This window comes from Pimephales promelas, chromosome 4 (genome assembly GCF_988280905.1).
Source record: "Pimephales promelas chromosome 4, fPimPro1.hap1.1, whole genome shotgun sequence".
In the NCBI taxonomy this organism is placed as follows: Eukaryota; Metazoa; Chordata; class Actinopteri; order Cypriniformes; family Leuciscidae; genus Pimephales; species Pimephales promelas.
In genome coordinates, this window is record NC_142772.1 from 44220723 (window position 1) to 44247695 (window position 26973).

The following is a 26973-nucleotide window of genomic DNA, read 5'->3' on the forward strand; positions in this document are numbered from 1 at the left end:
CAACTTGGAGGGTAGGCGTTATGGGGGCGTAAGTTCATATAGGTCAAATACGACTCTCTCAAATCACAGTAACACAATACCACAAAGCGGTAGGAGCGGAGATGAAGTTGTGATACATTTTGGCTCAGGATTTACAGAGCGAGGTCTAAAAATGTAAGCAGGCTGGTGGCTCAGATATACAAAATCAGAAGATGTCAGAGAGGGGAAAGTAACACATGAGATGTCTATGGAATTATGAAGCTTTTATCATTCTCTGCAGGGCTACGCACCCACCGACATTTACACACACCCAAGGTTTTCACTTACTTTTATATTTGCATATATGTTTGTATTGTTACCCACATGCCTTTCTTTTTGCAGTGAGAAAAAGCCTGTGCACAAATATCCATCCTAAAATAGTATATAAGAAAACTGTACCGTATATTTTTTAGTACGGTAGTTGTTTTTACAGAACATGCTGTGAATGTTTTTGTTTACTTTAACTTAAATTGTGTTCAATCCATTAAACAAATTAAACATACATATCCACCATGTACTGTATCACAGTCGGTGATGCAGGGAGTCTTGTGATTGGTTTTCAAGCCAGCCAATCACAATTTAGCCGCTTCATCTCTGATTGGCTGGAATTATGGCATATTGTAACCAAGCGGCAACATTCTAATCTGAAACATGAAGCCTACCCGGAAGTGCGAAATACCGCAATACAACTCAAATCCGCTAGAGGCCGTTCCCAAAAGGGAGCAAATATCCATAGACGTCATGTTAAAATCTCCGTTTTCACAGCATAAATTCATATGTTTACAGTTTGGTCCCATGGACTTTTATTGTAATCTTCAATATGTTCTGCGTGCCTGACAACTGTGAGGGGGGTGAATTTTTTTCTAACTCGTTAGTTTAGATCATATTTAAATATAAAATGTATGACAAATAAGGGTGGTTAACTTTGATTGACAGCTGATAACGGGCTGCGCCGAGTGAATTTGACGTCTCGGCCATGATCTGACACAACACATCATACCACCTCTATATCCTTTCTGAAACTTTTGTATTTCGAATTTCCCAAGATTTTCCAGTATGGCGCTGCCCTTACCCCCCATAAATAGCCTCAAACCCGTTCTTCAGAGAGTCTATGGGTGACGTCACAGACGCTTTGTCCATATTTTTTACAGTTTATGATTGTAACGCTGGGTTGTGTTGAGCACGCGAGCCGTCTGCACTTCGAGAACGCAAGAAAGGAGCAAGAAAGTGAAACTTTGCACATGCGAAAGAGAATGTGTGTGCACATCCAAATACTTATTTTAAATGCAAAATTGATTTTCATTCACTCAAAATATTTTCTTATCTGTGAGATGAACATTTCTCCGCAAAACTCAGTTCACGTGCTTGCAAAATGCCCTTTTGCGTGCTCAAAATGTGATCTTGCGCGCGCAGAATTGTGATCGAATTCTAACCCCATATGTATTAGCCAATAAACACGAATGAACATAGGTATGTTGAAAGATACAGAACTTATCAAAGTAAGTTTTTCGGTAAGTTCTGTATCTTTCAATGTATGCCTCATACATAATATCGATCAAGCAGTGTTTTTCAACGTCGGAAAGAGGTCAAGAAAACAGCTGGAGAACAATAACGTTAAATTTACCTCAGGGAAGCCATTTAATGACTATATACCAAGTTTGTTGGGTAGAAAAATTAGCTACACGGAGTATTTTGCTTAATATGTGTAGGCTACTATATTACATTTTATGTTTACATTTAGCCTATATCTTTAAAATATTATACATTTATTATAATAAAAAAAACTTATTTTATAAGCCGATTTATTTTGAGTTGTTATTTTTAAACTTTAATAATAATACCAGCTGACAGCTCTCTGTACGTTGACATCAGTAGGTGAGATATATTTTTTCTTGTGAAAAAACATGTATCTGTACATACTATTTATCCAAATTAATCGATAATTGAATCAATATCAGCCCTGGCTTTATTTTGACACTATCGTTACCTGCCTGTCACTTGGGGTCTATCTGTGCACGTCCCTGATTCTCTCCCTCTCTTCTCTTTCAATTCTCGAGACAGATTTTAGGAGCAGTTTTTCAGACAGCAGATCAGCGTTCCTTTGTTAATGTGTGACAATGACTGCAGACATCTGCCTTCCGCCCTGAGTCAAACAATTCTCAGTCCTGCAATTATCAGGACAAGAACCAACAAAAGAGAATCTCATTTTATCGAATTCTTCCACAGATCATGTGATCCGGTCTAAGACACTTTTTAATATTTAATATTTTATCCCTAATGCACACACCTTTTACAAGTGGGTTAAAGTTCACCCAAATATGAAAATTATTTACTTTCTTTTTTGTTGTTCCAAAAACTGTATGTTGTTATTTGTTTATTTTTATTTATGTATTTTTTGCTTATTCAACGAATTGAGATACCTCCATTAAAATATGTAGTTTTAGAGGAGAAGAACATACATTTTGGTTTGTTCCATATAGCTATTGGCTTTAGAGCTATTGGCAATTAACAATTCGTTCCCAAGTTTTACTAATACGTCTGCTCGTTTCACATTTGTTCCGTCATTTTAACTAAATCGTGTGCACGTTTCTCTTGTTTTACTAAATTGTGGCCACGTTATAATAATTAATTATCTTTCTAACATTCGCTCGGTATCTCACTATGGGAGCGCCTCGGGCGTGACTGATCCTGGAAGCACCAATTACACCAATTCTTTCAGCTGACAGACCAATCACAACAGTTATGCGGGAGTCCCCGCATATCCTCTGTGAATGGTCCTCACTTCATTCTCTTTCTCTTCCCCATGAAGATCCTTATTGGCAAGCTATCCTCAGCAGAGCAGCAGGCAGTGGCCGCTTGACAGTTCACTTGACAAGCCTGTGTATACAGTATAGGTACGTCTCCGAACACGGCTATTTTTTCCTTAGTCTTCTGAGGGAATATTCACTGTCAAAGTGAATATTTTTCTTCTTCAGTCTTTCCTGATGGGAACTAGTGTGTCGAGGCGAGTTCTCATTTTTCATATCTCAAGCCGTTACAGTTCATTTTTCCTTTTTCCCCTCGTTGAGTGGTGTGATGAAGTTACCATCTCTGTGTTCGCATATCTGTTATGCGACTGAGAACCCACTCAGCAGCGCAGGTAAGGGTAAAGATCCCTCTCGCCCGTGCACTTGTGGGTCTATGATTTCATTCAATGACCCTCATCCTCTTTGTATTGCGTATCTGGGAGACACACAGGCCGTTTTCCCATTAAGGGTGTTAGAGAGCAGAATGCGAGTTATGGCCGCGAATCTACGTTTTTCTGCGCCACTAGCAGAGAAAGACGGGCCTGCTCAGCAAACCCAGTATAGCTGGGGAGAATCTTCCCCCTCTCTTTGAATCATACCCCTTGGCTGGGATAAAGAGGAGGAGGAGGAAGATGATGAGAAAATTGTTCATTTCTTGGAAGAAGATGAAGAGGGCCCAATTCTCCCTCGTAAACTCTCTTCCACGCCTAGCAGTGCAACAGGTGAGTCACATTAACCCATACCGGGAGACTGGGAACTTATTGAAATGTGTAGGAGAGCAGCTGCTTAACACTTTATCGACTGGTCATCACAACAGGAAGGCCAGGGCACAGAAAGGGATATTTATATGATGGGAAGAGGCTGCTGTCATGCACTTCCCAAGCCAAGCATGCTTCGTCCCAGCATGCCGTTTTTGGGACAAGCCTTTGTCTCATAGTGTACCTGTTAAAGGTTCCTCTAGGCTGGATGGACTCAATATGGAGGAGCTGGGGATCCACACCAATCGCCGGGCAGTCCTATCCTGTGTCTCTCTTTCACTCCCAGAATGGACTTCTCGGTTTCGAAAAATCTACCACTCATCTGCCCTGGCTGTCAGAGCTTTAAACGCCACCTCACTGCTCACAGCAGTGGTCTCCTGATTCAGCATTGTGGGAATAGATCTGCGTCATTGCAGATCTCAACCATGGGCTTGGCAGTGGTGGGTGAAAGAGCGCTGTGGTTGGGATTATCAAGCCTGTCAGAAAGGGAGAAGGCGGAGTTCCTTGATGCTCCAGTGGAGCCGAAAGCTCTTTTCGGGGCTGCTTTGACAAATATGTGACAGCAGTGTGACCTTTGCAAGAAATATTAAGAGGCTTTTGATGCTTCCCCAGGAAGCCCAGTACTCAACCCAAGTGTGGGACAGTCAACCCTAGGCTCCCGCCAGCCCAGCAGTGAATGCGGGCATGAAGAACCCTCATTTGCAGCTGCAGCGGATAAACATGTGCAGTACACCCTTGGGTGTTATCCACAATAACACAGGGTTATAGTCTACAGTTTACTGTACCTTCACTTTTCAACAGTGTTATTGTTAGCAGCAGAATTTGAGCCAGCTCAAATTTTAGAGGAAGAAATTATTGAGCAAAAGAGTAATTTAGGTCGTGCCGTCTGAGGACAGCCATCACGTCTTTTACTCCCAGTACTTTGTCATTCCCAAAAGAGGGGTGGTTTCCACCCTATTTTGGATTTACACAACCTCAACAAACACCTCAGAAAATACATGTTTAAAATGTTGACGTTAAAGATTTACAATTTATTCATCCTAAAGACTGTCTTACATCAGTCCATCTGAAGGATGCATGTTTTCACATAACCATCTACCCGGCACATAGAAAATTCCTCAGGTTTGCCTCATTTGGAGAGCTTAGTCTTCAAGACAAACAAGACTGCACAGGAGATCATTTACCTGGGTCTCAGACTGACCTGTATCAAGCATTTCTGTCAGAGGAGCGCATCAGGTAAATTTGTGGCTGTCTTTCCCTTTTTTCAGAAAGGAAGAGCTGTACTTACATCTTCTAGAGCTGAGGCCTCGACATTTTCCTTTTCTCGTCATTCCAATGGGCCTGTTGCGAATGAGGGAGTTTGGCACTGGACGCAGCGCTTGTGTTCAAAACGGCACCTCAACTGCAAAGAAAGACTGATGTCACTCTGCAATGCACACTCTCGGTCAGTGAGACTCCCTTTTCTGGAGGGCAGTTTTTCTGAGAAAGGTGGTTACCACAATCTATCACAACTACATACTACTACTTGACAGACATCAGAGATTCTTAGCCAATCAGAACACTTGGAGGTGGATGTCTGGCTATGGAATTTGTTGTGAATGAAATTACACTTGATTGATTGCTGAGATTGACAGCTTCTCTGAGCAAAGTAGTCACTGAGGCACCAACAGACTTTTTTTGGGAGGAGATTGGAGCTTTAACTTTAATTTCAAAATTTCCATAACTGTATATTTTACACTGACATAATAATTTGTTCTGCAGTAAACCTTTACTAACCGATGCTGCAGGAGTGAGGGCGTGGGAGTGTTCACGCATTCCGAGTTCACTCCTGCATAGACTCGAGTTCCGAGTTCACTAGTGCGCAGACTCGGTTCCGAGTTCACTACTCCGCAGACTTTTGTTTTGAGTTCTCTACTGTGCAGACTCGGTTACGAGTTCACTACACCGCAGACTCGGGTTCCGAGTTCACTACTGTGCAGACTTGTGTTTCGAGTTCACTAGTGCGCAGACTCGGTTCCGAGTTCACTACTCCGCAGACTTTTGTTTTGAGTTCTCTACTGTGCAGACTCGGTTACGAGTTCACTACACCGCAGACTCAGGTTCCGAGTTCACTACTGTGCAGACTTGTGTTTCGAGTTCTCTACTCCACAGACTCGGTTCCGAGTTCACTACACCGCAGACTCGGGTTCCGAGTTCACTACTGTGCAGACTTGTGTTTCGAGTTCACTAGTGCGCAGACTCGGCTCCGAGTTCACTACTCCGCAGACTTTTGTTTTGAGTTCTCTACTGTGCAGACTCGGTTACGAGTTCACTACACCGCAGACTCGGGTTCCGAGTTCACTACTGTGCAGACTTGTGTTTCGAGTTCTCTACTCCACAGACTTGGGTTCCGAGATCACTACTGTGCAGACTTGTGTTTCGAGTTCTCTACTGCGCAGACTCGGTTCCGAGTTCACTACTCCGCAGACTCGGGTCCCGAGTTCACTCCTGCATGGTTTCGAGTTCCCTTACTGCTCAAACTCGGGTCCCGAGTTCACTCCTGCACGGTTCAGAGTTCCCTTACTGCTCAAACTCGGGTCCCGAGTTCACTCCTGCACGGTTCCGAGTTCCCTTACTGCTCAGACTTGGGTCCCGAGTTCACTCCTGCACGGTTCCGAGTTCCCTTACTGCTCAAACTTGGGTCCCGAGTTCACTCCTGCACGGTTCCAAGTTCCCTTACTGCTCAAACTCGGGTCCCGAGTTCACTCCTGCACGGTTCCAAGTTCCCTTACTGCTCGGACTCAGGTCCCGAGTTCACTCCTGCACGGTTCCGAGTTCCCTTACTGCTCGGACTCAGGTCCCTAGTTCATTCCTGGACGGTTCTGAGTTCCCTTACTGCTCAAACTCGGGTCCCGAGTTCACTCCTGCACGGTTCCGAGTTCCCTTACTGCTCGGACTCGGGTCCCGAGTTCACTCCTGCACGGTTCCGAGTTCCCTTACTGCTCAGACTTGGGTCCCGAGTTCACTCCTGCACGGTTCCGAGTTCCCTTACTGCTCAAACTTGGGTCCCGAGTTCACTCCTGCACGGTTCCGAGTTCCCTTACTGCTCGGACTCAGGTCCCGAGTTCACTCCTGCACGGTTCCAAGTTCCCTTACTGCTCAAACTCGGGTCCCGAGTTCACTCCTGCACGGTTCCGAGTTCCCTTACTGCTCAGACTTGGGTCCCGAGTTCACTCCTGCACGGTTCCGAGTTCCCTTACTGCTCAAACTTGGGTCCCGAGTTCACTCCTGCACGGTTCCAAGTTCCCTTACTGCTCAAACTCGGGTCCCGAGTTCACTCCTGCACGGTTCCAAGTTCCCTTACTGCTCGGACTCAGGTCCCGAGTTCACTCCTGCACGGTTCCGAGTTCCCTTACTGCTCGGACTCAGGTCCCTAGTTCATTCCTGGACGGTTCTGAGTTCCCTTACTGCTCAAACTCGGGTCCCGAGTTCACTCCTGCACGGTTCCGAGTTCCCTTACTGCTCGGACTCGGGTCCCGAGTTCACTCCTGCACGGTTCCGAGTTCCCTTACTGCTCGGACTCGGGTCCCGAGTTCACTACTGCGCGGTTCAGAGTTCACTACTGTGCAGACTTGCATCCCGAGTTCACTACTGCGCAGACTTGGGTCCTGAATCACTGCAAGATATCAGTGGGATATTGGGACATTGGCAGCTTTACTTTTCTACAATGGAAGATTGTCCATTGTAGAAAAGTGCATTGTCCATCTTTTTTACAGTCTATGGTTTTTGTAAGTTGTTTTTGGTGCTGCTAGTGGCTGAAGAACATGTGAGTTTTGATTGCTAAGCAACAGTCACTGTTGTGATGCTGGAGTGTTGTGGATAGTTGCCAGGATATTGTAATGCAGTTGCTAGGGCCTTCAGGGTGGTTGCTAGGGTGTTATTGCAGGACCAAATAAAAAATCCCACACTTAAGTTTCAATGATATTTCCATCTCTAGATATGACTAGGGTCTCTCCTTTATTTTGAGTTTATGAATTTTTTTTTTTTCTTATAAAACTTTTGCAACTTTTTCTTTAATTTTTGGGGAGAGTTTTGCCTCTTTTTTTATTCAAAAGATATAGTGGACAGTGACACAAAAAAGGAACAAAATATTGATCACAGCCTGGACACTGGTGTTCATGAACATGAATAGTTTTTTAGTAATAATTGTGCTGTATAAATTGCCACATTATGCTGTTACTAGATTTGCATAATTATTTTAGTGAAACAGACAATAAAACAATGCAGAGAGTGCATGCAAATAAACAGAGCCATCAGCAGACACAATTTATCATTAGTGAATTCACCTAATCTTTTCTATCATACTTAATGCTGGAATTTGAAAAATGGCTTTGATTACCCAGGTGAAAAGGAAATGTATTTAAATTGTACTTATTTTGATATACTTAATGTATTTTAAGTGCACCGTATTAAATATGTATTAAATGTGCTAAATTGAAACAACTTCAAGTATATTAAGTGTACTTTAATATGTATTTAAGTTCAATTTTAAGGTAATAGTAATATATTTTATTATATTAAATTGTGCTAAAATGGAACCATTTTAAGTACATTTAATGTAATATAATAGCACTTATTTAAAGTGTATTTTAATACACTTTAAATCGACTTTAGAAATACAGCATTAGTATATTTTAGCTTCACATTAATGCGTTCTAAGTATATTTTAAATATAATTTCAGCTTATTAATAATGTATTTGTAGAACACTATAGGACCCACTATTAACATATTAAAAATATATTTTTTCCAAAAACCATTTAATATAAAAATAATATATTTTAATGTATTAAAAATACAGTTAAACATTTTAATTCAACAAAACCCAGTAAAAAAATATTTCTACAAAACACACAAACACTCTTTGAAAGATAAACTTTAATGCACTACATCAGTAAAGCATTATGAAAACTAAACAAAATACATTAACATAAAATGCATTGATTTGCAGAGGTATTAAACAGAACAAAAAATAAATAAATAAATAAACTAACTGAAAGGAGTAGTTCACTTTAAAAAAAAACTTTTGCTGATAATTTACTCACCCCCATGTCTTCCAAGATGTCCATGTCTTTCTTTCTTCAGTCGAAAAGGAATTAAGGTTTGATGAAAACATTCCAGGATTTTTCTCCATATAATGGACTTCACTGGGAACAAAACGGTTCAAGTTCCAATGGCTAACAGTCAATTTGTCGTGAAAGCATGAGAATTGCTCAATTGCGAGAGTCTCGTGCTGAATGCTTGAGAGTTGGCAGCCCTGACAAATCTTTTTTCAAGTCAATTCATTCATTTCGTTTGTTGAATGAACCTAATGACTCAGAAAAAGATTTGTTAATTTTGATGAACGAGTTTGAATAGGAGAGTTATGAACATGCATAACAGAACAGAGCATGGCGACCATTTGAGCTTTTAAAACTTAAACGTTGTTTTTTTTTTTTTGAATGACCGATCGTTTCGCTTGATAAGACCCTTATTCATCGTCTGGAATCGTTTAAAGCCCTTTGAACAGTTTGCACAGAAACTGCCTTTTGGACCTTGAACCGTTTGGTTCCCAATGAAGTCCATTATATGGAGAAAATCCTGAAATGTTTTCATCAAAAACCTTAATTTCTTTTCAACTGAAGAAAGAATGACATGGATATCTTGGCATGGGGGTGGGTAAGTTATCAGCAAAAGTTTGTTTTTTTTAAGTGAACTACTCCTTTAAGTCACACAAAGTGAACTACAATAGCAAAAAGTAAAGTGGCCAAGTCGTGAGTAAAAAGAGAAGTTCGTGACTTGTTCAGTCTGCCATAGACTCTTTTGGGGACATCAGAACCACCGAGGGAAATCTGGAAAGAATAAAAAAAAAACAAGCATTAGTATAAACTTGTTCATTTATAATTCTAATAAAAAGCTGTCACTTTGTTACTTAATACAGAACACTTACTGAAGTATTAATGCACAAAAGTCAGATATAATTATTATAACAAATAGGATTTTTCTTTATCATAAAGAATTTTCTTACCATGTCTGAGGTTTCAGGAAGACACAGCTCAGATGATCTTGGGCTTGAGCTGAATGAACCTCGTTTCATGGACTCCAGGGCCTCTTTGAGAGATGATAGTATCCCTGGAAGCTCTACAAAAAAAAATAAAGTTGCATGTTATACAAAGTTAGGGCAGAACAAACACTAGTTTGTGTTCTTCATATATAATTTGTATTTTGTTTAAATGGTAAAACATATTTAATGAACCATTACTGTAACGTCCACGCTATTATTGAAGTAATTATTCATTATTAATAAAGACAGAACATTCTATTGAAAGTTACAAGTTGGTGACAGCTGATAACGACTTGATTAAATGTAAAAAAGCTGAATACCACACATAAAATCATATAAATCAGTCCCTAGAGAAAAACACGATTATGCGATTGCATAATTCAATGCATAATCAGGCAAAATACATATTCATGCGGGGGCCGGGGGACGCAATTTTTCAAATACGTGTTAATATATAATAGGTCACTTAGCTACTTAGCTGCTACATGACACACTATTGACTGTTTTTGTTGTTTTTCATTGATTTGTTGTTATACAAATCAAGAGGATCAACTACTACTTACTCGACTTGACCTCATCTACTCACGGTTAGGTTTAATATAAAAAAATGTCTTTGCAATGTGCAAATTCCTTGGTTAGGCTAAATATTAAATATAAAAACTCTCATTTCTTTATTTAACATCGTTTTAATTTCTCAGTGCAAGATATTTAATAATTGGTTTTATGAAAGCTTATAGTTGGTGATTACAACTTAATTTATTTATCGAATTGACATGAAAACTGACAGCCTACTAATAATTAATTAGATTTTAGAATTAGATTTTAAATATCACAAATGTGAAAGTTTTATTAGAGCTTAAAATATATTATAATATTTAAAACACAAGAAGTTACTTAGGGACAATCAAGCCTGTCGTGTAATCACCGTTAATAACCTTTTTTCTGAAAACACAGTGTGCAATGTTTTTATAGTTGTATTATGTCACTGTCTAGATCTATAACAATTAAGTTGATAGACGTCAATGGACGTTTAACTCGCTTTAGTGTCAAATCAACAGAAACGCCAGTAATCCACAGAACATCGTCATCAACTTCTGAAAATATTTTCTAAACCCAAAGTGAGAATAAAGCCAATTACACTAATCACTTAAACTAATAAACTTACCACCAAGAAGTAAGATCTTTTCTGGCAGTATCTTGCTCTGGCCATGTCGTGGCGGCGCAGCTCTGCGTTGTCCTCTTCACTGCTAAATTGTTCGCGGGAGCTGACGACCTGGTAATCTGCTCGTGTGTTCTCTTAATATTAGATCGGTGCTATCCACATTCACTAGGTCCGAGTCAGTGAAATAACAAAGCAAAATTTGGAAAATACATGATTTCTGTTCTGTTTAAATATCCGAATCTATAATGGAATACCACAGACAGTCAGTATCCGTTGTCCGCGCCCCGCCCAACATGTAAGTTCAAATGGCAGTGTGTGATTGGACAATTGCCGGCAAGCTTGTTTTGAAAAGATTGGCTCTGATTGGTCCAAATGAATGCAACTGGAAATATTAACTAACATCCACAAAAAAGAAACAACTCTGTTAATATAAACCTAACATGCTTTATAACAAGTTTTTTTTATTCATTTTGGCTAAACAAATGTAAGAGTCAAGCTTTAAGAAATTTATTTTGTTTTTCTAGTATGTACACATGATCTTTTATGTTGATGTGTGCAAGTACTGGTATTCACTTGTTTTGTGGAAAAGACTATTTGATTAATTAATGCAGAAGTATAGAAGTGCATTACTTGTTAGTCAAATTTTAGTGCTTTTCATAATTATAACAAATTAATTTAAAAAAGTTAAACCTAAAACACATAATATAAAGTGTGAAATACATATGCATTGAGTTAAGTGTTGGTAGTATTACAAAAAGTGTGGTAGTTTTTGGTATATTTCTTAAAAGCTTAACTGAGCACATATTTATAATTAAAGTGCTACTTCTAGTATTTGTAGAAATATACAATTAATTTCGATACATGTTTAATTGCCTTCATGTTAGGAAGGGACTTAAAGGGACTTGAATTTTTAAACTTGAAGTGAACCCAAAAATACTTTAATTTAGCAACAAGTATGCTTTCTGTAAATAGACTAAAACTTCACTAAAACTATGTTTGTTTTTAGCATATTTCTAAAAGTGTAATTAAGTGTATATTTATTATCATTGCGTTTCTAGTAAAACATTTTTAAATATAATTAAAATATGTTTGTATTTAGCATATTTCTTAAAAATGTAATTAAATACCAATGTACTTCTAGTACACTTTTTAGAAACATATTTAAAGCATGATTGTCATTAGCATATTTATTAAAAATATAATTAAGCACACATTTATTACCAATGTACTAATAATATACTTTTTTAGAAATACATTAAAAGTATGCTTTTCTATAGTGTATTTCTTAAAAGTGTATTTAAACATATATTTATTACCAATGTACTTCTAATATACTTTTTAGAAATACATTTAAAGTATAATTATCATTAGCATATTTATTAAAAATATAATAAAGCATACATTTATTACCAATATATTACTAATATACTTTTTATAAATACATTAAAAGTATGCTTTTCTATAGTATATTTCTTAAAAGTGTAATTAAATATATATTTATTACCAATGTACTTCTAGTATACTTTTTAGAAATATACTAAAATGCAATAAAATACATTTTTAGTACACTTTAAATAAGCATGTTGTAAATACAAATGTATTATAAACACACTATTTGTATTTCAAATATATTTTTAATACATTTAATACAACGTCTTTTTCACCTGGGTAAATAGTGTTGGATCCTCACTCACCCTACATTTTCAAAAAGATACTTTACGCATAATAGTAAAGCACGATAGGAATAAGGATAAGTTTCACTGACAATGTCTCCCACTTGAACTAAAAGCCATTTTTAGAGGCCTTTATTCAGGTGACCGGGAGGCAACTGCAACCGCTTTCCACAACCCGAAACTGTGTGTGATTTAGGCTCCTCTGGAGGTTTACAGAATCAGAATGTCAAACGAGAGAACCCCCCTCCGACACCGCGGCCCTGCGATGTATTTAATGCTTATGTGAATACTCCAGAGTCTTGTTAAAATATGGTTACTGTAATATTCAGATCTGCTGGGCCGCCTCATCACACAAGATGGATTAAGCTTGCCACGGATGTTTAAAAATAGTCTGGAGGACACATACACACAGGCGTTAGATGCACATAGACATGCTAGTATAAAGACACACTCTCATTGTCAAACCACAAAGTTGGAGACTGTCTCTGAAGAAATTGATTTTTAAGAGTTTTACATAAATAGCTCATTTGAGGGAAGCCTGTTGTGGAAAGGGGACGGACGCAGCTGATAGATCTACACCAGGGAAATGGGAGATTATGGAATAAAGCTGACTGGAATTGCCAAGTGTGGGATTGGAGTCATTAGCTGGGAATGAATATATATGTATATGCTTTTCTTATGAAGTTAGTGACGGAACTGTTTTTAAATGGATCATCCGTCCATCCGTCCGTCCATCCATCCATCCATCTACCTACCTACCTACACTTTAAAAATTGTTGGGTTGTTTTAACCCAACTTTGGGTCAAAAATGGACAAACCCAGCCATTGGGTTAAATTTTTTTATTACATTTTTTAACCCAACGTTTGGGTTTGTCCATATTTGACCCAAAGTTGGGTTAAAACAACCCAGCATTTTTTGTCTGTCTGTCTGTTCGTCCGTCCGTCCGTCTGCCATTCCATCCATCCATCTATCTATCTATCTATCTATCTATCTATCTATCTATCTATCTATCTATCTATCTATCTATCTATCTATCTATCTATCTATCTATCTATCTATCTATCTATCTATCCATCTATCCATCCATCTATCCATCTATCCATCTATCTATCCATCTATCCATCTATCCATCTATCTATCCATCCATCCATCTATCTATCTATCCAACTATCCATCTATCCATCTATCTATCTATCTACATCCATTCATCCATCCATCCATTTCCTACATCCATTCATCCATCCATCCATCCATTTCTTTAAATGAAAATCTAATGAGTGAGCCATTGCATACATAATAGTTTATATTTGAGTTTTTTCTTGCATAATTTGTTTGCAAGTGTGTTTGAGAGAAAGAAAAAGGCTTGTGTTGGAGAGTTGACAGTTCTTTAACCCCGCACATGCACTTTCATGTCTTTCTCTTTCAATAACATCTCTATATGAGAACTGTGGGAACACATTACAGCTTTGAAGTGCAACCTTACCTTCATACATCAAACAGGGCTTCTGCGTGTATTAGAAGCACCCTGCCTTGAGATGATAGAGATCCTGCGAGCCCTTTCAAGCTCCTGGGACTTTTAAAGGGAAGTGAAAGCGGATTAAATACAGAGGTTCAATATGAGAAAAAAAATCCCAGGACAACAAAGGGACAAAAAAGTGTATTTGTAGACGATGGCAGATTTGATCTGAACACTTTGTGATTTTTTCGTAGTGTGATGTCATGACTTGATTACAATCATTGAATCGAAACATCATTTACCTCATGACGTTTCAAACCTGTTTGACCTTTTCTTCTCGGAAAGCAAAAAGAGATGTTAGGAAGAATGTTTATACAGCTTTTTTTCATTCAGTCAAAATGAATGCGGACGGAGCTGTCAAACTTATAATCAAATTATAAAAGTACACAGATTTTGGTCCATAACATCTCCATTTATTTTCACTAAATGAAAATGAGCAGAGTGAATATTTGGCTTATCTGTTGATAAGAGCTTTTTGACAGAACTTTTTTGGAATATTTTGGAACAAAACGGCAATGACGTAAATTTCAAAACCATTAATGAACAGATTTTTAGAAAATTAAGTTTCACTTAATGGAAGAAAATTTGGTTACTAAAATTAAAGCTGTAAAATGAAACGCTATAATTACATTGAAACCAAGTCTTATAGCCTTAATGCAATGGCAAACCCCTGAGCATATGGTCATCAGATATGAATGCCACGTGAGAGGGAGTTTAAACGGGTTTCTCTGTACTCCGTTATCTCACTGTAGGACAGAAAAAAAGTATGGATATGTTATCTCTCTCTTTCTGAGCAGTGATTTGGACTGGATGTCATGGCAGTTTAATCCTTATATAAGGGGCCCACAAAGAAAAGTAAGTGATTAATTAGCTTTCTTTGAAGAAAACTTCATTAATCTCTATTCTATAGCTACTTTTTTTAAGGACTAGGATATATATATATATATATATATATATATGAAGAGTTCAGGTGCAAAAGCCTCTAAATGACTTTTGAAATTTTCTTCTTTAATGATGATTTTTATCAAACTTGTATATTTAAGTTCAGTAATTTCACTTAAATGGCAATGATAGTTACCTATTAATTGTTATTTAAGTGAAATTACTGGACTTAAATATACAAGTTTGATAAAAATCATCATTAAAGAAGAAAATTTCAAATGGCATTTAGAGGCTTTTGCATCTGAACTCTTCATATATATATATATATAAATGTTTCCCCCAAAGAAAATCAGTGTTTTGACTGGTTCTGTGTATAGGGACTGACAGTTATATAATGCATTGACTGTGTAAATTATTAAATAATTCTGCAATAAAGTGCACATGTTCAGAAGTAAACAACATCAGAGAATGACACATTTAGAGAGTACAGCTAGCAATGTATTTTTTGGAGATCCATTCAGCTTCAATGAATTTTGTGGTTTGAGATAAAAATAATAATAAAGTGGTGAAACACATATGGTAGGTAAAAGTTAATTTGGCAAAGAACTGAGATTTCTCAACAAATCTTATCAATGCCAGCAGCGCAGCATCTGGCAGCATGTCGTGTTCTGCCAAGGACTTCCCCAATCGAAATGTTTTTCACTCCAAGGAAACCCATGGCAATCCCTTAATCGGATTGCTATCTGTTCCTCACAAGACTTGTACAATCTCTGTGCTGTTGTTGTTGCCACATGCCACTAAATTTGCGGAAAATATCTTTTGTTTCACTTCAGAGACATAAGGATAATTGCAAACTTTCATGAACATTGCGTGTGCAATAAGATGAAAGTTGTAATTTATGTAAATTATACTGCATGTCTGGTTCGAGGCACATTGGTTGTTGGTTCATTTTGAACAAAACAGTAAATAACCAGCTGTTCAGATCTACCTGGTTGATGGAGTTGAATAATGAATGCTTTAAAATCTAATCACACTTGAATGGCAATTTTTCATCGTATATCGTTCCAAAACTGCATGACTGGCTTTCTTCTGCAAAACACCAAAAAGATACATTTAAAAAAATAAATAGTAGTCGTGTTGTCAAAAATATCAATATTAGATATGTATCGATACTGAAATATCTGAAATGTTTCCAATAAGCCTACTCTTTTTCTGCAGTATTGATGCACAGATACCCGTTGCGCTTTTTCACGCTCTTCTCTCTGACGGTGAAATGAGACACACCAACCTATTTTCACGTTCATTTGTTCACTTTTTACTTTTCCAAAAATTATGCAAAGCAGCATAAAAATAGCATAAAAGTAATTTTGATGTAATATTTGATACCTTAAAGTATATAGATATTTTGCTTAATCTTTCCCAATAATGAGCTTCAAAATTCTTTGAAATCTGTTTGTTAAAAAGTAACCCTAACCCTTCATGTTTAGGTGCATGCTTGGCTTTCAAATATATCTTTATTATTTTTATAGAGAGTGCTATTTTTATGAGTAGGTACAACTTTTGATATATACTGTGACATGCGAGCGCTATCATGCTGGAAGGGCTGTGGTCTAATCACAACCCTTATAGTAGTGGGTTTGTACAGTTGTGCAGTTGCCTAGCAACAGGCCGTGGTGGGTTTCCCAAAAACTTAGTTGCACAATGAGCATTGTTGAGTCCACTATTGAGCCTCGGTAATTTCCCAAAATTTCACACATTATTCACTGGTTCTTTCTGCCCAATGGTGCGCATTAGTCCCATCCATCTCACGGTCCGCTGAAAACAAACGTCTACTTTTATATCTAGCATTACGAGCTTTCTGAATACGTTTTGGGTGCTCGTCTCTTTTCTGCCGTTTTGTTAATTACCTCGTTAGTAAAGCAATTGGACACAAGCAGAATCTCCTCCATACAAAACTCAAAACGCACTCAAAACAAATGCGCAGACTTTAGTCCGCGGTGGAAACGCAGTAAGCAAGCGGTCTGGGGCAAAAAAAGCTCCTATGAAAAAAGTTCCTGGGACAAATAGTTCCTGGAAATTGCGGGGGAAACGCGGCTTTAGAGGCCTGATACTTTGTTCCAAACAACACCTACATAGATAGCACCATGTATTCATTACGCGTTAGCCCCTTTCACACAGTAATCCTTGTAAAATTACTGTAAAATTACCAGAATGACTTTACCGTAAATACACAAATATGCTGTTCACATAAGCATGGCGCTCAGGATTTTTACCTTTAAGAGACAATTCACACATTAGCACCAAAATACCAGTAAATTTTGTGATGTCAGTCATCGGAAATCTTTAAACTTAAAAAACTGTAATTATTAAAAAAAAGGTATTATTTAAAATCTTTATTAATCTTTATTCGCACATACTTTCTGTTAAATTGGACAAAATATTTTATGTCTTACGCCTGTCCCAGAAGTAGTGAGTGATAGGTGGAAGGGGATGATCACACAGAACGCGTTTTTGATCTTAAAAACACGAGACACGCTTTAGCCTATATAGGCCTAGTATTCAACTTCAAAGCTGCAGCGCATATTATATTTACAGTAAATCAAATATACTGTACTATATATTTTTTATTTTATATAAAATATATATTTTACAAAACATTTCTTTATTTATTGAGATTTAAGATTTTTTGAGGTGCACTCTTGTCATAAATTCATCAATTACTCTTCCTACATAATTTGGAACACAAAACAGGGGTAGAATATTTATTTAGAAGCCTTTGACCTTTCCAACGATATATAATTTGTCATAATTAGATTAGGATTTATTTGAAATATAGTGAAGTAAAGTTAGGCGTCCCGGTAGCGGGACGGTGACAGTTAAGGGGCTGCAAAAAAAAAAAACAAAACAAAAAAAAAAAACATTCAAGATAAATTATATAAAAATTATATTATTCAGGGTATTATAATATATACAGGACATAATGCATCTTTAATATTTATCTTTATTTATAGACACTAGCAGTTGTTTTGTAGAACACATAAAAGGTACTTTTTTGCTGTATCTTGTTTCATATATGCAGATTTATGTCCTTAACTATAACTAAGTAACTGGTTCAGTTAATTTATAATTTCGTTGTATTAAATCATTTAATAAAATTTGTTTAGAATTTTAATTTCATACATGGACTGCATTCATGGCACTTCTAAAAAGTCGAAAAGTTGAAAAAAAAGTTGCATACACATAATGATCGACTTGTTGAGCTTCTTAAAAGATGGGTGATAATATGAGCATGTTAATGATCATTAAAATCTGCAAATGAGTCTGAATATCCTGTTTGATTTTCTCCCGTCTGGTTGATAGGGCATATTAGAACCATCCTGTTTTGCTTCATTTCTTTTTTGCAAATCCAAATGTGTTGCTTGCAGCTAAACAGTTTTGCTTTGAAATGCGCAAAATAGAGCCCACACTTCACTTCCATTTAAAACCCGCTTACTTCCACCGTAATGTGGAGTAAAGTTGCTTTCTCCATCTGTTGCTATTGCTATGGACCGCAGTGGCATCATTTCTTGTATTTTTCTCATATTTCCTCCCTAATATCCGATAGACTTAATGTGTTTTTGTTTGGACCACATGTCCAAATAGCCATTTATCAAACCTACAGTGAGCAAGCCACAGCACCGAATACTCCAGTTCACACTCCGTATTGAATATATTATCTGGATTTATAGCAATATCTTGCAGCCTGTGTGGTGCATATTTCATAATTATGAATATGGCATCATGGCGTGACAAGTGGAAAATTGCAAATGACTTAATGATGATGTATAATGCATAAACGGTGAAACAAGTTGGCTCAACCGACCGTGTGCATTGCGGCATTTTCCCGTCGTTTAACAAGCCTATGCGAATGTTACGGAAATCGTCCTGTTTCTTTGTTTGAAATCCATCAAGTACAAAGGCTGTGCTCTGCAGAAAGTGAATTATTGTGGGAAAAATCAATATACTGTAATCATTCCTTTTCTTTGAGTCACTTCGGTGTGATGATTTTAATATCTGTCTTAAATAATAATGTTGCAGAGTAATACTGGTTTAAAATTGGAGGTATAAAGCACCGTCTTACAGATCTGTGTGTGACTCTCTTCCTCAGAAATCCGGGAGGCGTTTAAGGTGTTTGATCGAGATGGGAACGGCTTCATCTCAAAGCAGGAGCTCGGCATGGCCATGCGTTCTCTTGGGTACATGCCCAATGAGGTCGAGCTAGAGGTCATCATTCAGAGACTCGACATGGATGGTGAGGAGACACTTGCACAAACTGTGAATGGACTGGAAAGAGAAAAGACCAGAATAGCTAGACGTCTTTAGGATGGGATGCTGGTGTGCTGATGTTCCCACCAGGGTGACCATATTATGCTATTTTAAAGGGGACATATCATGCAAAATCCACTTTTTTAGCCCTTAAATGCATTTTGTTGTATATTTGGAGTGTTTATAAGTACAGAAAAGATGAAATTATTCTCTTCAGGTGCTTCATTTATATCTTTATATTCTGTTTTGGTCATATTTTTCAACCTGTTCAGATTTTTCTGTTCTCTATGACGTTTTTTGAACAATTACGTCACCGTATTTGCAGCGGAACTGACAAATAAGGACATTGAGTACCGGTCCAACACTTCGAGCAATCCGCCATTATTATTTCTCGCTCCGATTTTGTAGTCCAAGCTCAATGATGCAGAAGTTACGAGAGGGCAAGTCAAAATGTTTGGTTGTTGGATGTAGTGACCTGAAGCACTTCAAGGATTCCCAGTTCAACAACTTCCGCCACTATAAAGAAGGGTTTGCCGATCGACTTCGTCTGAATGAGGGGTAAAATCATTTAGCTGCTGTGTTTTCTGATGCTTTTCTACACGCAAGTTATTATATTATTATTAATACAGATTTTTAGTGGTAAGATTGGACCGCAGTCATTTATCTTGTCAGTGTGCTTGTTTTAACCAGAAAAATAGTCTACTTTCACTAATAACACAACATAGTTAACTTGCATACAACTGCATCCATATGAAGACGTTGTTCTGCAGGTTCGTCGTCGTCTTTATGAAATCGCTCGCTCTGGCTCGAATATGTAAGGCTTGATGGACAAGTCTTCCGTTGTTGACATTTTGTTAACGAGTGACTAAAAATATTCTTTGAAGCTATAGTATATAATTGTATATCTCTAATCAAACTACAATAATGGCCGAACGTGGGGAGTTGAACCGAGGGAAAAGACGCAACTCCATTTTTTTAAAGGGGCCGCTTTGAAACGGGTCGCTCACAGACGCACATCAGAAAAGGGGTAGAAAAGGGGCCTGTGGAGCTATAATAATGAGGAATTCAGACCCAAGCATTGCAGTTATGCTTTATATAGACCACAAATGTATGATTTATAAGTAAAAATGAATGATTTAAAAGCATGATATGTACCCTTTAAAGGTTTCCTACAACAGGTTCACATGCATCCAAGGTCACAAACACTTCAAGTTTTCTCATAATATATATTGCAGCATCACCTCTTTTCTCACAGTGTCTAAAACAGCTCGATAAAGGATTCAGTCTCTCTAAACCCCTGCTTTCCGAAAGCCTATATGCTCTGATTGGTCAGAAGATGGTCCAGTCTGTTGTGATTTGTCTACCGCTTGCATCGCGCATCACTAACTAAACTCCCATTATATCTGAATTTCAGCTCTCGAGGCTTTCCCAGCACTTGTACACAGTGATATGAACAGCGCCAGTTTCAATGTATCCATTCGAGCGCAAGTCCTTGTCCTTTGGAAGTGCATGCAACGTGGATTCGCAGTGCAGTAAATAACGTCTTCTCGACATGTCAACAACATGACATGTTTCTTCCAGTGTTGCTAACTTAGCGCCTTTGTCGCTATTTTTAGCAAATTTTCAGACCCCTTTAGCGACATTTTTCAAAAGATGTCTACTTTTGAAAGTCTACGACTAGCGACAAATTTAGCGACGATGTCTACGACTAGCGACAAATTTAGCGAGTTTTTGAACAAACCTCAGTAACCTCCAAATATTGCCAGTACTGTCCTACGAGTGCGAGGTCTTGCTTTCTCCCTGTGTTTGAGAAGAGCGCACGGCTGCTGACAGACGCGAATGAGTTTTTCCATGGTCTTATCACTTATCTGCTTTTCTTTTGTTTTATATTTAAAGAGTTTAGTTTGACCATTTCAATTTCCTTTCTTTTCTTGAGCTTATTACTTGTAATACTCACTATCACAGAGCTTAGTTCATCAGGTTCCCCAACTCTCTCAATTCATATAATGTTCCACATAGGCCTATACATTTTTTTGTCATTCACTATATCATAGCTACTCAATCTGTTGTCTGACAAAAAAAAAAGGAAATGAGAATGCTTTATTGACATTCGGTTATATTATATTATATTATATTATATTAAAGCATTCATTTTGAGAGAAAACACATTAGGCAGACAGAACGCAAGTACGACGCAATGACAACATTGATATGCTAATTGACGTATGACGTCATTTAGCGACATTTAGCGACTTTTAGGCAAGGTGTTAGCTACTTTCCTTTGAAAATAGTTGGCAACAGTGGCTGCTTCTCAGCTACATCTAAAGTGTTTGAGGGCGAGTCAACTAAGTCTGCGTTTTTTGCGGACAGCCAATGAATATTACCATAGGCTGGCATTATGCAAATTTGTTGCGAACCTAAATATCGAGCCCGTTCTCATCCAGAGGCATCATATACGACGCTTTTACCAATGCGTAGACATCCAACGCACATGGCACCCTTTAGCGTTAAATGAGACGCAGATATATATGGGGCAGAAGGCGCCTCCTAGTGGTCGAAACCTAACCCTACCCCATACCTAAACCTACCATAACCGAAGAGTCTCAATTGACGCTAAAGGGTGCCATATGCGTTGGATGTCTATGCTTTGGCAAAAGTGTCGTATATGATGCCTTGGGATGAGAATGCGTTGAGTTATCGATCGGATTCAGAGTGATGATCAAAACATTGAGTAGATCGAGGCCATCAACACCCCCAAAGCTTTCACAGTCACTTAATTCTTCATGAGTTTGACATTTTGCTTGGTAACGTGAAGCAGTTTTAATTTATATTCTGTTGAATGTTTGATGATCACATTGGCTTAGTGTGTGCAATCTTCTATCTGCTCCTTCCGGTTTATGCAGATCCTCTTCTTCACTTGTGTTTGGATCTGGAGATGTAGTACTATTTCAAACAATCCATAACAGCCCCATACCAACAGTACAACAGTGAAAACATGGATTGCCGGAAAACTTAAATGATGGGGAAGCATTGCGTCATAAATTATGGAAAGTCTTTTCAATGGCGGGAAAGAGTTAAAGAGAGAGTTCATCCAAGAAATATCAATGAGATTTAATCAGCATGTGCTCATTGCTCATATTGTTCCAAACCTACAGTATGACTTTCTTTTTTCTTTAGATCACAAAATAAGACATTTCGAGACACATTCAAGTTAGGAATAAGTAAATAATGATTGTTTTTTTGTAATTTTGGGGTGAATTATTCCTTGAAGCCCAACAGTCACCAATCAGATGCATTTCTCTGCACTGTAGGGATGCTAAACACAATTGACAGATATTCAACAAATAGAAAAGCTGAACAACTGTGACTTTTTATTGCCCCAAACTATCATATTCCTCATAATGCATGGAGACATGCAATTATGCATGGGCAGATAATGAGAACAGTTTTTGACAGTAGGCGTTTTGAAGTTTGAAGTTAGTTGTCTTGAAATGAATTGAAGGTGAAAGCGGTGCTTTGATGGCTGTAGTGGCGGTGCTTTAAAGAACGTCTCAGAGAGCGCCTTTCAGCTCCATAAAACACACTCAATGAAATTACGCTCGTTCTGACACTTCAAATAATAAAGGTGACACAAAAAAAGAGAGAAATGTAGATAAACTAATCGATCCAGAAAGGAAAAGTTGACCAACCATACCATGAGCAGCAAGATAATTCATGCAAAGCGTAAGAAATGGCTTTGTTTTAATGAAAGAGTTTGAATTGGCCACACTACTAAAATTGACTTGGAATGTCAGTAAATTGATATTGCGGAATCGCAGTTCACAAATATTAAACAGTAATAGTACAATTCTTTAACCGAGGAGTGTCATTAGTACAACATTTGTGCCAAAACAACTAATCATTATTATTATTATTATTCATTAAATGTGCCTAATTACAACTGTTTACTCTCACATAGAGAATATTTTCTCAACTGATTAGACATACTTCTCCAAACTCATACAGAATAAAAAAATGCTTCTACCATGATCCATTAAATGAAAGTGAAATATGAATAGTTAAGTCACATGACAGATGAACAAATAAAATATTTAATCTTTTAATTCATGTATATCTTAATAATATTGTATCTAATACAATTGTAATCTTTCTTTAGTAAGAGATTAATTTTTATTTCACTTATTTGACTAATTTTATTTTTAGGATTTAATTAATTATTATATTTTCATCAACCCAAACCACCAGCAGTTCGTAAACGCCACGTTGGGAAACTCCACTCTATTTGAGTGTTTATAGGCATTTTCTCAATGCAAATTTGATTAAAATGCAGGATTTTTCTATACAGGCATTCTCAATTAAATTCTAAATAACTCACAACCCTGACAGAAAATATACTTCTATCCATTTCTATACTGGATATCCATAGCCAACAATTGGGACTTGCAAAATACTGGGTTGTTTCAACCCAAATTTGGGTCAAATATGGACAAACCCAAATGTTGGGTTAAAAAATGTAATTTAAAATTTTAACCCAACTTCAAATTTCACTTTCAGCTGTAAATTTTTGAAATACATTTTTAACCCAACATTTGGGTTTGTCCATATTTGACCCAAATTTGGGTTGAAACAACCCAACATTTTTTAAAGTGTGATATATCATGCTAGAATCCATCTAATACTTCACGGTCTGTTTTTTAGGAGACGGCCAGGTGGATTTTGAGGAATTTGTTACTCTCCTGGGGCCCAAACTCACGGCTGCCGGGATGCCTGACAAGTTCAACGGAACTGATTTTGACTCTGTGTTCTGGAAGGTGATTATTAGCCACTTCTCTCTTATTTAAAGTGACAACAGCCACAAAACCTGCTGCATCTGTCACACCAAAACTACATCTAGATTAGACAGACACTTTCAATCAGGGCCTGAAACTAACTGTTTGCCAGACCTGCTAAAACGGTTCTGGCAAAAACAGGCAGTCATGACATCAAAAAATTCACTTTTCAGGCACAGAAATTTAATGAATCAAATGCAGAAATAACACTGCATTGTGTTAAATTGTTAAATTAAACATGGATTAATCCTTATCAATAAGTTACAAAAGTTATTCAGTCAAGGAAAGTGAGTGATTTTTCCTTTTTGTCTTTTGATTAACATCAAACACAGACAGCAGAAGGAAGGTTAGGCTGCTGTCACTTTAAGAGCTAATGCACGGATCCATCATGCGTTTTCTTTCTTAAAACTGTTTATGTTCACTTTAGGCATAACTGACTATGTTTACGAGGATACTCCCCAAGACGGGCATAATTTTGTTTAAATATGTCTGTTCAAGCGCAAGAAGACGTGAAAGAGAACTCAATACACTAATTGCACACTCTCTGATTCGGATTTGTGGGCGGACACTTCGGATGTTTGCGCACAGAAAATTCCCAAACACCGCGCGAGTTTCATTTGGAACCAAGTTTCATTTCGCCTCTTCTTGTGCATGAATATTTAAAATGCCAAGGCTTATGCTACGTTCACACCGGACGCGAATAGGGCGTCAGGCGCAAATGATTTCAATGTTAAGTCAATGCAAAGACGCTTTACGTGTGTGAAAAATTCCTGCGCCGCGAATGAGGCGTGGCGCGGAAGACGCGAATACACCTCATTCGCGCCTCAAGTTCGCGCGAATGGCGCGAATTGAGCGTCTGGCGCGTTACGCGCGAATGATTCAGTTAGTGCCATTTGTGCATTCACGCGTCTGCCGCCCGAGTTGAAAAATCTGAACTTTGGCGTGAATTCGCGCCGCGTTAACCAATCAGGAGCCTAGCTGCTTGCTCACGTGGTGAAGTGTCTGGATGCTTCAATAAATTATTTTGTTAATACTAAATGCATGTTGGGATTATGCACACAAAGCAAATGTTTTATCACTTAAAACATTATTTCTATATACGAGACATGTTCATTTTGTATTGGATGTTATTCATTCCATATATAGATTATATGAAATAGTATTATGTTGTAAAGACAATCAACATGTGCATAAATCCGTGTCTGGACGTGAGAGAGAGAAAAAAAATCACAGGACAGGTTAATAACTTTTGAAGGCTGGCTCTATTTATCATCAAAACAAAAAATAAATGACAGCTAGATTAGGTGGATGAGGGCGAGGGTGATCCTCGCTCCGATGCCGGACAACAGGTCATCAAACTGGGCGCGTGACAGGCGGAAGCACCGCTGACAGCGGCCTTCATCCAGCGCAGCTCCTGGAGCGAATGGTGAATCTAGCCAAACGGTTCGGCTCCGAAGGGTCCGGTGGACACAAATATACGGCGACGATGATCCCCACGCCGCTGTTCTGCTCTCCAGAGTAAATACAGAGCGGTAACTCTCTTGATGAATGCTCGGTCGACATAAAAACAATGGCCGCCAACGGATTTCGATTCTGACGCACGTCACGCGCGTAAATTTCGCTTCAAACTTTTGTTTTTACGCGCGCCAGTTTCGCTTTTGACACGCGAATTAACACAAAGTGGTCAAGCGTCAAACTAGACGCGTCAGGCGCGAATTTGACGCGCGATTCGCGTCCGGTGTGAACGTAGCATTAAACTTTCGTGATGATCCAGCGTTGGCTATCAACTGTCCTAGGCATTCACGTTTGTTCATGTTCTCACAACATTGCATTGTTAGAATTCATAAAAACGTAACCGGCTAACTGCCGATTGACACCATTTCATATACTCACCAACCCCATTTGCATTTGGCGCTTGGCAGGTGTTCATTTTAGGCCCTGCTTTCAATTCTCTCTATGTGAAATCACACAAACAGACATCAATCAGCTTAATAGAATTGGCCTCCTATCCTTTAAACATGAGCAAAATCTACTGTTCCACTTTATTTCGATAGTCCACTTTAGACATTTAACTTTGCAACTATGTCAAGTAACTCTCGTTAGAGAATTAGTAGACTGTTAAAAGATTAGTTTATGGGTTAGGGTTCGGGTTAGTATTAAGTTGACGAAGTTGCAAAGCTATAGTTAGTAAAATGTCTGTTGGGGGACCATCAATATAAAGTTTTAGCAGATATTAAGCAGGCAGACTACTCATACTCTACTAACACGCAAATGAGAGCTTCTTGACATGTATTTTCTTATATAGTTGCTTAGTATAATCAAAATAAAGTGTTACAAAACCTACAAATCTGAATACATTTCAAATTCAGACATGATGACTTTAAATAAGATTTATTAATCGATTTTATAACGGGGTCTCTTCCGCTGCATGTCTCCAAGTGAGAAGAGCAGAATATCATTTGTAAGGGCCATATGGTGATTACCCCAAGGATGAGTTTCTCTAATCTCAGCTCACTGCTGGTGCATTTTTTAGCAGTGTGTTTGACCCCAAATAGCTAAAGGGTTCTCCCTCTTAAACATCTCGCTGTGTAATTATGAGTTCAGTGCTATGAATTTGCGTGCATGAAATCAAAATCAACTTATTACACATTCTTAGTTCGCAGTTCATCAGTACATGTTATTTTAACACCCCTTTCCTTCAACTACCTCTGACACTTTTAAACTCTGAAAGACAAAATCATATTTTTTATATTGAATATAATTTTGGGTCCCACTTTATATTAAGTGGCTTTAAGTACTATATACTTACATTGAACAATAAGTACAATGTATTATTGTGTTCCTGTTGTATTGTAAAACACTTTTGCTGCTATTGAGGTGTGATACGGGTAAGGTTAGGGACAGGTGTGGTGGTATGGGTCGGTTTGAGGGTAGGTTAAGGTGTGAGGGGAGGGTCAACTGT

The 26973-nt window shown here is 37.9% G+C and overlaps 1 protein-coding gene across 1 annotated transcript in view; it reads left to right on the forward strand.

Annotated features, from left to right (window-relative positions):
- The window catches only part of cabp7a (calcium binding protein 7a), a 46072-nt gene that overhangs the window by 12877 nt on the left and 6222 nt on the right, over window positions 1-26973 (forward strand). The window contains exons 2-3 of the mRNA XM_039659424.2: window positions 19025-19168; window positions 23881-23993. Coding sequence (XP_039515358.1) covers window positions 19025-19168; window positions 23881-23993 — 257 coding nt within the window. The remainder of the gene's footprint in view (window positions 1-19024; window positions 19169-23880; window positions 23994-26973) is intronic.